Below are 14,249 nucleotides of genomic sequence, written 5' to 3'. Positions count from 1 at the left end.
CACACACTCACATACACACACACTCACTCACTCATAAACACTCACTCACTCACAAACTCACTCACTCACAAACACACTCACTCAGTCACTCACAAACACATTCACTCACTCACTCACACACACTCACTCACTCACTCACAAACACACTCACTCACTCACACACACTCACTCACTCACTCACAAACACTCACTGTCACACACACTCACTCACTCACAAACACACTCCAACTCACACACCACATCAACACACCACACACTCACTCACTCATAAACACACTCACTCACAAACTCATTCACTCGCTCACAAACACACTTCACACACACCCACACTCACTCACTTAAAAACCACCACACTCACTCACACACTCACTCACAAAACACACACACCCACACTCACTCACTTCATAAAACCAACAACTCACCACACACACACACACACACACACTACACTCACTCACTCACACACTCACTCATTCAACACACTCACACACACCACACACACACTCACTCACTCATAAACACACCTCACACAACACACACAACTCACACACACACATTCACTCACTCATAAACACACTCACTCACTCACCAAACTCACTCACACTTCACAAACCACACTCACTCACTCACTCACTCACTCACTCACTCACTCACTCACTCACTCACTCAAAAACACACTCACTCACTCATAAACACACTCACTCACTCACAAACACACTCACTCACTCACTCACTCACTCACTCACTCACTCACTCACTCACTCACACACATCACATTGGCAACATCCAAAAGTGACATTCAACAAGGTGAAATGTAAATAATATGATCACATGACTGGAATAAAAAAATATTATTTCCATGTCTAAATATAATTTCTATTAAAGTCAGACCAGGAACAGCTGCATATCAAGTTATTTTCAAGCACTATGATGGCATGATGATGAATTCTAAATCTGCTTTCATCAGATCTTAACCAACATAACTCTTTTGTTTACAAACAAGGAATGAAGGGACAGAGTAAAAAATGTAAAATCAATAGACTTTTAGACAATTGCAGCCATGTTTTGGCATCATCAAAGTAACGTGATATGTCATGTGATAAACACTTAGAGCAGTGAAAATGTTTGTGATAAGATACTGAAAAATATCACACAGCATTCAACTGGGTTCACATTCATTGTCAAAGCTACCAAAGCAAGGACATAGCATCAGAACAATCGGACTACAATTGGTTTAGCCAATTTTAATCCATGAACATTTATGTAAAATTTATCTTAAAGACATAGGTTTAAAAATGTAGAATTTCAAAACAAATCGACATATTAAAGTTCCTTTAACAACCTTTGTCAAATTTGTCTGTAGATGATTTATATACATATATATAATAGTGAGAATAAGATGAGCAGCCTTCAATAGTTTGTTTAAGTGTAGAAGACCTTTGGTCTTGGAGATTAAAATGATGAAAAATTTTGAATCTAAGCCAAGCCGTTTTGGAGATAGTTGTGAAATGGTAGAACTGATCGATACCACACCAATGAGTATTACTTTTGGTGTCTGAGTAGTGAATGGAATTTGAAACAAACAAAAACATGTTTTTTTTACACATATACAGATGGGTTGAGATCTGGTGACTGTAAAGGCCAAAGCCATCAATTAAGTGACCCCTCATACCCTATGGATGGAAGCATTGTCATCATGGAAGTGATCACTCCCATCAGGGTAGAAATATTGCATTATACTATAAAAGTGATCAGTCAGAACAACTTTGAATTGATTTGCAGAGACCCTTCCCTCTAAGGGCAAAAGTGGACCCAAACCATGCCCACATGCCCACAGAATAACAGAGCCACCGGATCCCCTAACTATAGGGGTCAAGCATTCAGGTCTGTACCGTTCTCTTGGTGATGAGTCTTCTGACCATATTACTTTTTTCCACATCTCTGTAGACTAATGCTTCTGGTTTGTGCACCACTTAACTCTCAAATGTTCATTCATCTTTTTAATGAGGGATTTATGCGCTGCAGGCGTACTATAATATCCCTCTCTAATGTCATTGTCAATGGATGCATCGACATTCTCAGGCACCTGTGGAAGAATTGCTCTTCTGTTTTTCCTTACATAATCATAAAAATGCACAAGCATCTAGGTCATCAAATGTGGAGTCGACCACAATTTCCGAGCCTATCTACTTTCCTATATATCTAAATGCAGATGTCACTTAAATCAGCGTTCCTGTTAAAACACTAGAAAGTTGAGCAGTCTTTGTGACTGAGGCTCCTGCCATGTGTCCCAACAATGAACCCTCTTTCATCACCACTTATAGATCTTTTCCTCGATACAGAATCATCTGGGCCTGCTCAGCATTTTTGTACATGCTACAGAGCATAATTGGATGTTAATTGCTTATGTATCATGCAATGCACCAGAGTGGAAGTATTTGCATTTGTTACGTTTCTCACAAGTTTGTCACTCATCTGTGGGCACACTGCAGTGGTAAGTACTACAGCAATACAGCAGAGGGTGACATTTAGCTGTGTTAATTCCATGGATTCCCCCTGCATTCACTTGACTTTGATGTCCTGTAAATAATAAAAGCAGAGTCCATTTAAATTTATTTTTATTTAATAAGAAAAAGATTTCTCTTTTGTTTGTTTTTTTACACATTTTAAGGCATCATGCACAAAACAAAATCCATACTAAAGGCATTATGCTTACCCTCTACCAAAAATTCTGTTTTAATAATTGAAGATTTGCTGTTAAAAATAAGTTTGTACAAATATGGCATGTAAGCTGGCATGTCAGTGAATCTCAAAGCAGAACATCACCTGCTTTCACAGTTCTTGTAAACATGGCTTTGAGCAAAATAGAGCTGAGGAAAAGATAAGAGAAAGGGAAAGCATGCTTCAAAGTGGGGCTAATTTCCCTGAAAAGCATGCAATGCATCTTAAATCATATTTACAATGCATCATTTTACTCTCAACAGAGTTATTTTAAATTGCATCAATTAAAGTTAAGAGATTAAAAAAGTTTATTGACAATAACAGACAGACTGACAGATGTGTTCATAATATTCCCAACAGAGAGTCCTCAACACAGACATTGTTCAGATTGGTCACCCAAACAAAACACTGCAAGATACTATTTTAAAACATCGAGCTTTAAAGTTGCACTTCCAGACACATACTCTCATCTGGAAGGTATTACGAACTCAAAAAATGGAACATTCCTTTAAGTTTTCTTGTTAGTTTTATAAATTTGTGTGAAACAGCCAAACTGTGGCTAAAAATTAGGTTTAAAAAAAAATCTTGTTGTGTCCACAATTGCAGACATTCGGGGGGTGCCGGTAGCTTTTGCACAGTTGTTTCCAGTTGTGCTCTCCTGTACTCATCCGTGTGTGTTATACTATATTGAAGACCATGGAAAGGTACTGTTCATATGATACCTGGATCCAGCCATCCTGATCTGTATCGTATCGCCTGAACACGTCAGTCAACCTCTGTGGAAAGAAGGGCCAATAATAATAAATTTAACTTTTTAAACATAACAACACCAAACTGTAATTTATTATTGCTCTAAACTCTCCAATACAAAATTGATATACATTTATTCATACAGTTTAGGTGTTGTATTGAAAGATCATTGCTTCAATACTTTTCAATCACAATTTTACGTCATCATATCATATTTTCATTTCAAGCATTTACCAGCATAGTTAACAGCTATAAACGTTCAACTTTGTTTCACAGAATAGTGCTTGTTTTCTTTACCCTATACTGCTGCACATGCAAATATATCAACTCAAGTTGACTCATTCAAATCTAGCTCAGAAATGGCTTTTTTCTTTTTTTGTTAATAAATGTTTTTTATTTATTATTTATTTTATTTATAAACATAGGTTATACATGATGCTTATAGCATTTTCATGTTATAAGCTTTTGACACCTACTACCACAGAGCAATCAAAAAAAGAGTGGCAAAAACCTATAGAAGTCATGAATTGTTCATCCAAACTGTTTTTTTAGGTCCTGGAAGTGTCTTAGTGTTACCCCATCATAGGGGTCACTGTATTTTCTCAGTCCTTTGTCAGCCAATTTAGCGTCCTTCTTGTTAAGTAGAAAGTCTGAATCATATCCTATCCATCTCATAATTTGTATGGTTCTTTGGTCCTGTTCTCACTGACCATCATATGCCAAATCCTAAGTGATGTCTTTATCCATGGATTTGCCTCCTTTAAATGATTAGTCAAACCACTGTCGTCTATAATCGCTTTCAATGGAATGTCACTTGATATCTGGCATTCTACCTCTTTCCACTTAGCTTTATAAGATGGGTTGCATATGCTGACCAAGGTTTTTATCTGTACTGCCTGGTAATAATTTTTGATATTTGGAAGGGAGAGGCAACCTTTATCCCTAGCCAGTTGGAGAGTCTTAAACCTAATCCCTGGCCCTTTTCCTTGCCAAATGAATCATGATATCAATTTGTCTATTTCCTGAAATCTTTAATTCTGGAGGTCCGCTGGAATGGTTTCGAACAGATATACATTAATAGTCTAGCCACCAGATTCATTTTTATGGCGTCCACCCTCTATGCTAGCCCTAAGAAGGGCAATAGATTCCATGAGGTCAGGTCAGATTTAATCTTGCAAATTAAGGGATTGTGATTTAGTAACACAATCTTGTTTGGGTCCTTTGGGATATTCACTCCTAAATATTTCATTGAATCCAATTCCAAAATTACTTTGACTGATTGGCTAGGGAGTAATTGAATGTGAGAATTTGGGACTTGTGGGCATTTAGTTTATAGCCTGATAATAATCCGTATTCTATTGGAGTTGTAAGCAATTGTGGTAAGGAAATAAATGTATTTCAAGATATTGACCACGGACAGGGCTATATTTTGCTTCTCTTCTCTTTTTTAAATATGTGAAGTGAACGAGTAAAGTGACTGAGAAAACTGTCTTGAGCACACTTGTACACTTAGACAGAGAGGACCAGGAAACACATCGAGGAGCAGAAGTCTCCCGTGCAGCTACCGCCTTGTCTGGACTGTTGTCTCAGGCCTACCACTCATGCTTCCCATCGCCGGGCATTACCCAGTTCGTCATTGTTCACCCATGTTCCAGATGACAACTTAGGGATTTGTGAGTAATAACTAACATGCTATTTTGTTTGTAACTCCGGTTAGCGAGCAGAGCTGTGTGTTGACGGCACGACAGCGGACATTGCTGAAGTTGTAATAAACATCACAATCCAATATTCTGAAACTACAAAAACACAACACTCTTATGTACAAGTTAATTTGTTGGTCCGAGACACACACACTGAGCAAGGGAGAGAGAGAGAGAGAGAAGCCAGAGCTAACTGCTAAGCTAAAGTAACAATCAGTTCTGAATAGCATGTAAACAAATGCTGAAGCAGCAGCAGAGAACTGTGGATGCTAGAGCAGAACTGGTAAGCTTAAATGTACAGCAGGTAGTTAGTCACTGTAGAAGAAAACAACAACATTAACTGTGTTCAGATAGAGCAGCAATAAACTACCGGTAACAGAAACTCACCCGTTAATGAAAGGTAATGTACACTGAGTAAATGTGTTACTACGCTACATTTTTAAAAGGGGAAGAGGAGGGGTAAAACGTCTTATATGGTGATGATAATAAAAATATATGATAAAAGTATTAAACAACAACATTTAGGCTGCCTGGGAGCCAGTATCAGTTCCCAGGTGAAACCAGCACCGAAAGCAATCAATTAATTCCAGTCAGGCTCTTTGCAGCCTGTGCATACAGCTGATAATTATTAATGTACACTCAGTTGACAATTTATTTGGAACATCTAGCTAAAACTGATATAGTCTAATACAACAACCCTGCAATAAATCGTACCTCATGAAGATTATACTGTTTATACAGAGGTGTTTCAGTTATTTAGCCTATCTTCCTTGATATAAATGGAATGGACAAAATAGTAGAAAATAATAGAAACTTGAAAGCCTGGCAAGTGTCTTTATGTAGCAGTAGTTTTGTGTTGGCATCAGCTCCAAATATTTCTGTCTGTTTGATTACTAATAATCGGAATCAGCACTGAAAAAAAACCTATCGGTTGATCCCTATTGCTGTTAGTCAATTTAGGCTAATTCTGTCCTTGATTAATTAATGTGTTATTCAGTTAATACCTAGCAATACACCATGAATGAATGAATCCAAGTTTATGTTAAGTTCTATGTGCTTCTTTACAGTATTTAATATATACAGTTCATCATACTATTTGCTGTTTTTTTTTTTTAATCCTAAGAAGTAGGATACTGCTCTGATCATAGGTACTATCTTCTTCTCTAATGTGGTGTTCCTTAACTAGATATGAAATAAGTACAATAAAGTAATTTGATAAACATGACCTACTCTGTCTCTTTCCAGTCTGCTGAGATCAAGAACTGCCGGGCGAGATGCTGTGATGCATTGTGGGGTTTTTAGTATCAACAACTTCACTTCTGGCCTTCCTTCCACCTTGCAGGTAGCACTCTTCCTGATTTACTCACCTGATATAAACAGATTGATTTACTCACTGGTGTTAAATATCTTTGGTTTTATCTGAAGTTAATGTAAACATTGATGTGTGTAGGGTAGATGGCAGTCCCTGTATTAGAACCCTCCCCAAGAAGGATGGGGTGCAGTTACTGATCTCAACAGCATGCACGTTATTAGTAAGAAGCATGTCAAATAATCAAAGTTAACAGCTCTGAGATATAACTGAATATTTTTTGGTGTGTCCAACTGTATTTAACATTGCCAAGGACCCACAGCAGTACATCACCTGTGAGATCATAATAATGCTGAAGAACCAGTGCACAGCATGCCTGTTTAGCACAAGCAGAGTGTTCTGAAAATGAGCTTGAGATGTTTGATGTTTAGTCAGGCGGAACATTAGAATGCAGCCACAGAATGTCATTCTTTGTCGGTACAGCTAATATAAATAACATTTTTTTAAGCTTTATTAAGGTAATGGTAAAAAAAATAAATAAATAAAATGCTTTTTTAAGAACTTTACAGTGAATCTTAGTGTTTCCTGTTATTTCTTTTACCCCCAGATCCACCAAGGATCCAGCTGATTACTGGCAATTTGAAGGTGGATTTTTCTTCATCTGCTATGTTGCATTGTCACTTCTGATACAGATTCATTGACCTTTGTGGTATGTTTTGATTTTACTTATTAATACACTGTATAGTTGGGATTCTGAAATAAAAGATAGTATAATGTTTGTCCACATATGTTGTCAGACCTATGTGGAGAATACTGTGGAAAACAAGATAAAACTGAATTGGAATATACAGTACAAGCTAAAAAACAACAGACCACAACCCCCTCAGCTCCACAGCACACCTCTTTCAGAGGTGAAATCATGAACTCCTCATCATATTAACCTTAACAGGCAAGACAGACCAATGGAGAAATCCCAGTTTTAGTCTTTCAAATTATCCTGGGGGTCTCTGAAGAACTATTTGTGAATAATTGGTTGATATTGTAAATTTACATCTGAACATATTAAATAAAAGTGCTATAAAGTCAACAGTGGTGCGTATGTTATTTGTAATTAGGTTTCCAACCCCACTTTAGTTGAAAGACTACATATAGCGACTTAATAATTTAATTTGCATTTCTTCAGTATATTATATTTTATGAGAGATGTAAGAAAATGTATCTGAATCATTAAATATTGCATTTAGATTGTGCTTCTACAGGTTTTTAACATAACTTTACATACTTAAAGATTAAATGTTAACACAAATACTGCAAGTTGATGTTTGAGATGATTTACACTGTATTTTTTACTTTGTCTTCCAAAACAAAATGTTTACTTTACAATATTAGGCATGTGTTAATATTTCATTGATTGACACTTAATTTTATTATTATGAAAAAGTTTCTCTGCAGAAACTTTAGTGGCGTCACTTTATTGATGGTGTTTGATCATAATAATTTAGGAAAAATCTGTAAAATAACAGTTTTTCTCTGCAGGACTACGAGTGGCATCACTGAAAGTGTTTGATCATAACAATTTAGGAAAAAATCAGTAAAATAACAGTTTTTTACCTGTAGAAACTTGAGTGGACTCACTTTATTGAAGGTGTTCGATCAAAATAAATTAGGAGAAATCTGTAAAATAACAGTTTTTCGCTGTAGAAACTTGAGTGGATTCACTTTATTGAAGGTGTTTGATCATAATAAATTATGAGAAATCTGTAAAATAACAGTTTTTAGCTGTAGAAATGTGAGTGGATTCCCTTTATTGAAGGTGTTTGATCATAATAAATTAGGAAAAATATGTAAAATAACAGTTCTTCTCTCTATAAATATTAATGAAACTTTCCATAAATTTATTGTTTTTACACTTTATTCAAATTAGGATATTTTACTTTAATTTTATGTTTTTTGGTGGGCAGCTGCTGCCAGTCATTTGACCTTTTTTATAGATTTTTTTTTTTTTACAGTGTTGAGACATCGTAATTGTACAGAGCCCCTAAGGGGACTTGGGGGGGGGGGGAAACTTGTGGGGAAAAAAAAAATATCTTTTGAGTTTCTGGTGCGCACTAGAAACTTTCACGTGCTCACGAGAAAGTTTCATGTGGGTGTGTGAAAGTTTCATGTGCTCACAAGAAAGTTTATTTTGTATCCACCATTAATCTGTATTTTACCTTGTATAAAAAAAGACCTATGAACCGAGTCGAACGCCTTCTCTGCATCTAACCCCAGCAAGACCACTTCTATATCATTTTTGTTTATGTGGTTAATTACATGCAACATCCCCCTAACATTGTTCTGAGTTTGCCTCTGCCTAAAAATCCTGCCTGGTCCAATTGTACAATAGCTGGGAGAATTGTTTCTAATTGTCTTGCTAGGATTGATGTGAAAAATTTATAATCTTGATTCAACACACTGACTGGCCAAAAGTTGGAGCAGTCTGTCTTATCCTTACCTTCTTTTGGTATTACAGCTATGACCACTTCCCGCCATGAAGGGGGGATTTCCCCTTTCTGTAGAACCCAGTTAAATGTTTTCAGTAGCAGTGGTGATAGAGAGTCGCTATAGGTCTTATACCATTCAGCTGTAAATAATGTTTGAGTCTTGATATTGCCTTCTGCAACTCTCCTACTGTCACATTAGCCAGTAGAGTTTTGAATTCTGAGATTAAAGTCAGAATTAAAAAAAAAAAAGTTTAACATGTGGCCCTAATCCTCTTCCGTACAATTGAATTCAGTCTTCATGCAAAAGTATTTTTCTTGTTTTTAATATACAAATCTAGAAAAATAGGAATGTGATCAGACAAATCCATTAGAAAAGGCTTTAAACCCTGTTATATTATATTATATATTACCACTCTACTGTAACTGAAGAGTTTATCAGGCTGTTACATTTGGCAGTAGAAATTAATAATCTGAATTATTAGACTGTAATGAATTTCTTAAATGTGCATAATTAAAAACTGCCTTATAAATACAAGAGTAGGCTTGTTGTGATGCAAGTGCTAAGGATATCCTATATTCATGTACCCTAGCCTCAGAAAGTATTCAGACCCCTTCACTTTTTACACGCTTTATTATGTTGTATTTAAAATTTTTCAAGAAATGGTTGCAAATTTATTAATAATTATTTATTAACAATCAACAAAAGTATTATGTAAAAAAGTATTCCGTTTAGAGAGCTGTAGTACTCTAAACTGTGATCAGGTACCCCCTCTTTGCTTGAATTATCCTTGAGATTTGTCTAGAATTCATCTGGAGAAACCTTTGGCACACTCAATTAATTGGACATAGTTTAGAAAGCCACACACCTGTGTATATGAAGGTCCCGCAATTTACATTGCAGGTCAGAACAAAAACCAAGCCATAAAGTCCAGGCATGGATCAGGGAAAGGGTATAAAACCATTTGTAAAGCTTTGAATGTTCCTAGGTGCCTGTGTAAGCGGCCAGCTTGCATGTGCATGCAAATAAAAATAAAAATTTATTTTATGTGTGTGTTTATTATGATATAGTGGAAATATGTCACCTGTAGTACAATACAGCACTGGATGAAGTCATCAAAGGCCACCTGTCCCTTCCTCTGGCGGTCAAACTTCTCTATCAGTGTGCTGTAGAACTGATCTGATAGACGATAGCCTGTACACAACAGCAAATATGACAACAGTAATACAGTCAACATTTCAAAGGCAAACTACAAAATCTCCCTTTCAAAGTCTTTTTTTTTGATGAATGAAGTTCTAAAATGGATTTTGTCTCCTTGGTTGGCTATCATTTAACCTCTGGTTTTCAGCTTTTTTTAATCCCAACATAAGTGCACTGCACTGTAGATGGCAGGCCTGAGCTGTTTGTCAATAAAAATAAAAGGCTGTACAACAAAATAGTTGCTACATGACTGGTAAATGGTAAATGGACTGCACTTCCAGTGCTTTTCTAGCCTTAATTACCACTCAAAGTGTTTTACACTACAAGCCATATTCACCTATTCACTAACACATTCATACAAGGCTTTTCTATTCATTCAGCACCTTTCTATCACACACTGATGAGATATCAGGGGCAATTTGGGGTTCAGTATCTTGCCCAAAGACACTTCGACATGCAGACTGAAGGAACTGGGGATCAAACCACTGGCCTGATTGGCGGACGCTCTACCTCCTGAGCCACAGCAGCAAGTGGTGATTGTAAAGTTGGGATAGAATTCCAAACTGTTCCCTTATTATAAGTATTACAGTATACAGACATGCTATTCAAACACACACACACACACACACACACACACACACACACACAAACACACACACACACACACACAGCTACTGAAAAGACTCAATCTGACCTATTGACCCAGAGATAGGACAGTCCTATAAACAGCCACAGAACCCTCCACAACATTGATTAAATTTAAATGTACAAGCATACTTTGCTGCTCACCAAATCCAGTCAGTGCCTGTTTAAGCTCATTCTTATCGATGAAGCCGGAGTTGTCCCTGTCATAGGTCCTAAAGATGTTCTGCCAGTCTGTGATGTACTTCCACACACCGGCGAACTCGTTGAAGTTCACCCCACCTTTGTTTTCCCTGTCGAACATGGCTGAAAGAAAGAAGGAGGAAGTCAGCAATAAGGTATAATGTAAGAGATATTATTCACTCTTTGTCTCTCACACACACACACACACACACACGTAGAAACAGTTTGATCCCCCAACCATACTCCACTCCTCACCCCCATGTGGTCAAATTCAATTACCTCCCAACAAAGGAATTGTTATTACAGGATTTCTGTGGGACTATTAAGCAAATGATTACAGTGGGCCCTGGGTTCCTCCTGGTGCAGGACAATGCCCGGCCTCATGTGGCCAGAGTGTGTAGGCAGTTTCTGGATGACGAAGGCATCGATGCCATTGACTAGACCTCACGTTCCCCTGACCCAAATCCAATTGGGCACCTATAGGGCGTTATGTATCGGTGCATCTGACGCTGCAAAGTACCGCCACTGACTGTCTAGGAGCACACTGATGCCCTGATCCAGGTCTGGGAAGAGGTCCCCCAGGACACCACCCATTGACTCGCAGGCACCATACACACTATTGAGTTGTCGTGATGAAATTCACGCAAGTTCGATCAGCCTGTGATTGTGAATCCAGCCCACAATGGGTTGATGATTTTGGTTTCCATTGAACGTGGTTACGTCATTTTGTTCTCAACAAGTTATACAATGTACATCAGTAAAGATTTTCAACTTGAATAATTTGTTCATCAAAATCCGATGTATGACTCAAGTTTTCCCTTAATTTCTTTGAGCAGTGTAACAGTGGAGGAAATAATTATTTGATCCCCTGCTGATTTTGTAATTTTACCCCCTTACAAAGACATGAACAGTCCATAATTTTTATGGTAGGTTTATTGTAACAGAGACAGACAGAATATCAACAAAAAATCCAGAAAAAAAACATTAAATAAAGGTTATAAATTAATTTGTATTTGATTGAGTGAAATAAGTATTTGATCCCCTACCAACCAGCAAGAATTCTGACCCCCACAGACCGGTTATGTGCCCATGAGGCAGTCAAATTAGCCCTGTCCCTTTAGGAAAGTACTCCTAATCTCAACTCGTTATGTGTATAAAAGACACCTGTCACAGAATCAATCTCTTCCATTCAAACCTCTCCACCACCATGGGCAAGACCAAAGAGCTGTCAAAGGACGTCAGGGTCAAGATTGTAGACCTGCACAAGGCTGGAATGGGCTACAAGAGCATCAGCAAGAAGCTTGATGAGAAAGAGACCACTGTTGGCGTGATAATTCAAAAATGGAAGAAATACAAGATAACAGTCAATCGCCCTCGCTCTGGAGCTCCATGCAAGATCTCACCTGGGGTTAGGATGATTCTGAGAATGGTGAGGGATCAGCCCAGAATTACATGGGAGGAGCTTGTTAATGATCTCAAGGGAGCTGGGACCACAGTCACCAAGAAAACCATTGGTAACACACTTCGCCATAATGGATTGAGATCCTGCAGTGCCCGCAAGTTCCCCCTGCTCAAGAAGGCACATGTATAGGCCCGTCTGAAGTTTGCCAATGAACACCTGAATGATTCAGAGAAGGCTTGGGAGAATGTGATGTGGTCATATGAGACCAAAATTGAGCTCTTTGGCATCAAGTCGTCTCGCCATGTTTGGAGGCAGAAAAATGCTGAATATGATCCCAAGAACACCATCCCCACTGTAAAACTTGGAGATGGAAACATTGTGCTTTGGGGCTGTTTCTCTGGTAAGGGTACAGGAAGACTTCACCGCATTGAAGGGCCGATGAACGGGGCCATGTACCGTGGAATCTTGGATGAGAACCTCCTGGCCTCAGCCAGAACACTAAAGATGGGTCATGGATGGGTCTTCCAGCATGACAATGACCCATAACATACGGCCAAGGCAACAAAGGAGTGGCTCAAGAAGAAGCACATTAAGATCCTGGAGTGGCCTAGCCAGTCTCCGGAACTTAATCCCATAGAAAATTTGTGGAGGAAGCTGAAACTTCGAGTTGCTAAGCAAAAGCCTCGTAACCTTCAGGATTTGGAGAGTATCTTTAAAAAGGAGTGGACCAAAATCCCTCCTGAGATGTGCGCAAACCTGGTGACCAACTACAAGAAACGTCTGACCTCTGTGCTTACCAACAAGGGTTTCTTCACCAAGTACTAAGTCACGTTTTGCTTGAGGATCAAATACTTATTTCATTCAATCAAATACAAATTAATTTATAACCTTTATTTAATGTTTTTTTCTGGGTTTTTTGTTGATATTCTGTCTCTCTCTGTTAAAATAAACCTACCATAAAAATTATGGACTGTTCATGTCTTTGTAAGGGGGTAAACTTACAAAATCAGCAGGGGATCAAATAATTATTTCCTCCACTGTATATATGGCAGTTGCATAGTGCAATGTGTAAACACAATAGGGATCCAACCATTAACTGTCCACTGATAAGATTAAAATGTACTATTTAGAATAGGTGTCTATAAGCAAAACACACATTGAATCCTCTGGCACAGAGTGCACTGTGTACAGTATAATACCCTATCCCACGTAGGAAAATATAAAAAAAACAAAAAAAAAAAAAGCATATAATAGCCAGACTTTCTAATGTATAAACAGATTAACGAAACGAAAACACACATTGAATCCTCCAGCGCCAAGGACACTGTAATAAAAACCTAATTTTTCAAACCTCAAAATAAAAGAACCAGGCCAGGCCTACCTCAGCCCCCCAGCATAGTGGGCAGCTTGTCTACTAGTTTTATTCAGAAATACCAACATGTCAACATACTTTGGGGTTAGTCTGGTGCGCAGCTGTAAATGTGAGACCCATGGCAGAGAACACCCACTCAGATGGTACTGGCGTCCCAGGATATTTTAACTGTTCAACCTATAGTATTAATTGGTCAAAATTCAAATTGTCAGTTAATGGTTAATTATGAACACTAAAACAGATATTATACTTATATATCATTATATATGGAGTCTGAGGCAATCAGCAGCTGACTTTTAAGATGAGCTGTCCCATTTCCTTGTTGTTGCTCTCTTATTGCTGCAGGTTACAACTAAAGCAATACTGAATGCAAAAATAAGTACCCATCATTTTTCTCAACCCTTAATGAATCTATCTGGTTGTCATGGGGAGGGAGCAAATCAGCAACTTGCATAGTCTATCACTAAAAAGTAAATTTGTGAAAATGAG

General features: G+C 37.8%; 1 protein-coding gene across 2 annotated transcripts in view; it reads right to left on the bottom strand.

Moving 5' to 3' along the window:
• Positions 1-3,005: 3,005 nt before the first annotated feature.
• pdcd6 (programmed cell death 6) overlaps positions 3,006-14,249 on the bottom strand; it is a 29,299-nt gene continuing 18,055 nt past the window's right edge. The window contains exons 4-6 of one of the 2 annotated variants that reach the window (XM_022766289.1): positions 10,939-11,109; positions 10,046-10,155; positions 3,006-3,497 (exon numbers count right to left, since the gene is read on the bottom strand). In XM_022766289.1, coding sequence (XP_022622010.1) covers positions 3,399-3,497; positions 10,046-10,155; positions 10,939-11,109 — 380 coding nt within the window. In that variant the 3' untranslated portion in view covers positions 3,006-3,398. The remainder of the gene's footprint in view (positions 3,498-10,045; positions 10,156-10,938; positions 11,110-14,249) is intronic. The other variant, XM_022766290.1, reaches the window with a different exon arrangement.

This window comes from Seriola dumerili, unplaced genomic scaffold, assembly GCF_002260705.1.
Source record: "Seriola dumerili isolate Sdu_G_001 unplaced genomic scaffold, Sdu_1.0 BDQW01000822.1, whole genome shotgun sequence".
Lineage (NCBI taxonomy): Eukaryota > Metazoa > Chordata > Actinopteri > Carangiformes > Carangidae > Seriola > Seriola dumerili.
This window is presented reverse-complemented; position numbering and strand designations above follow the sequence as displayed.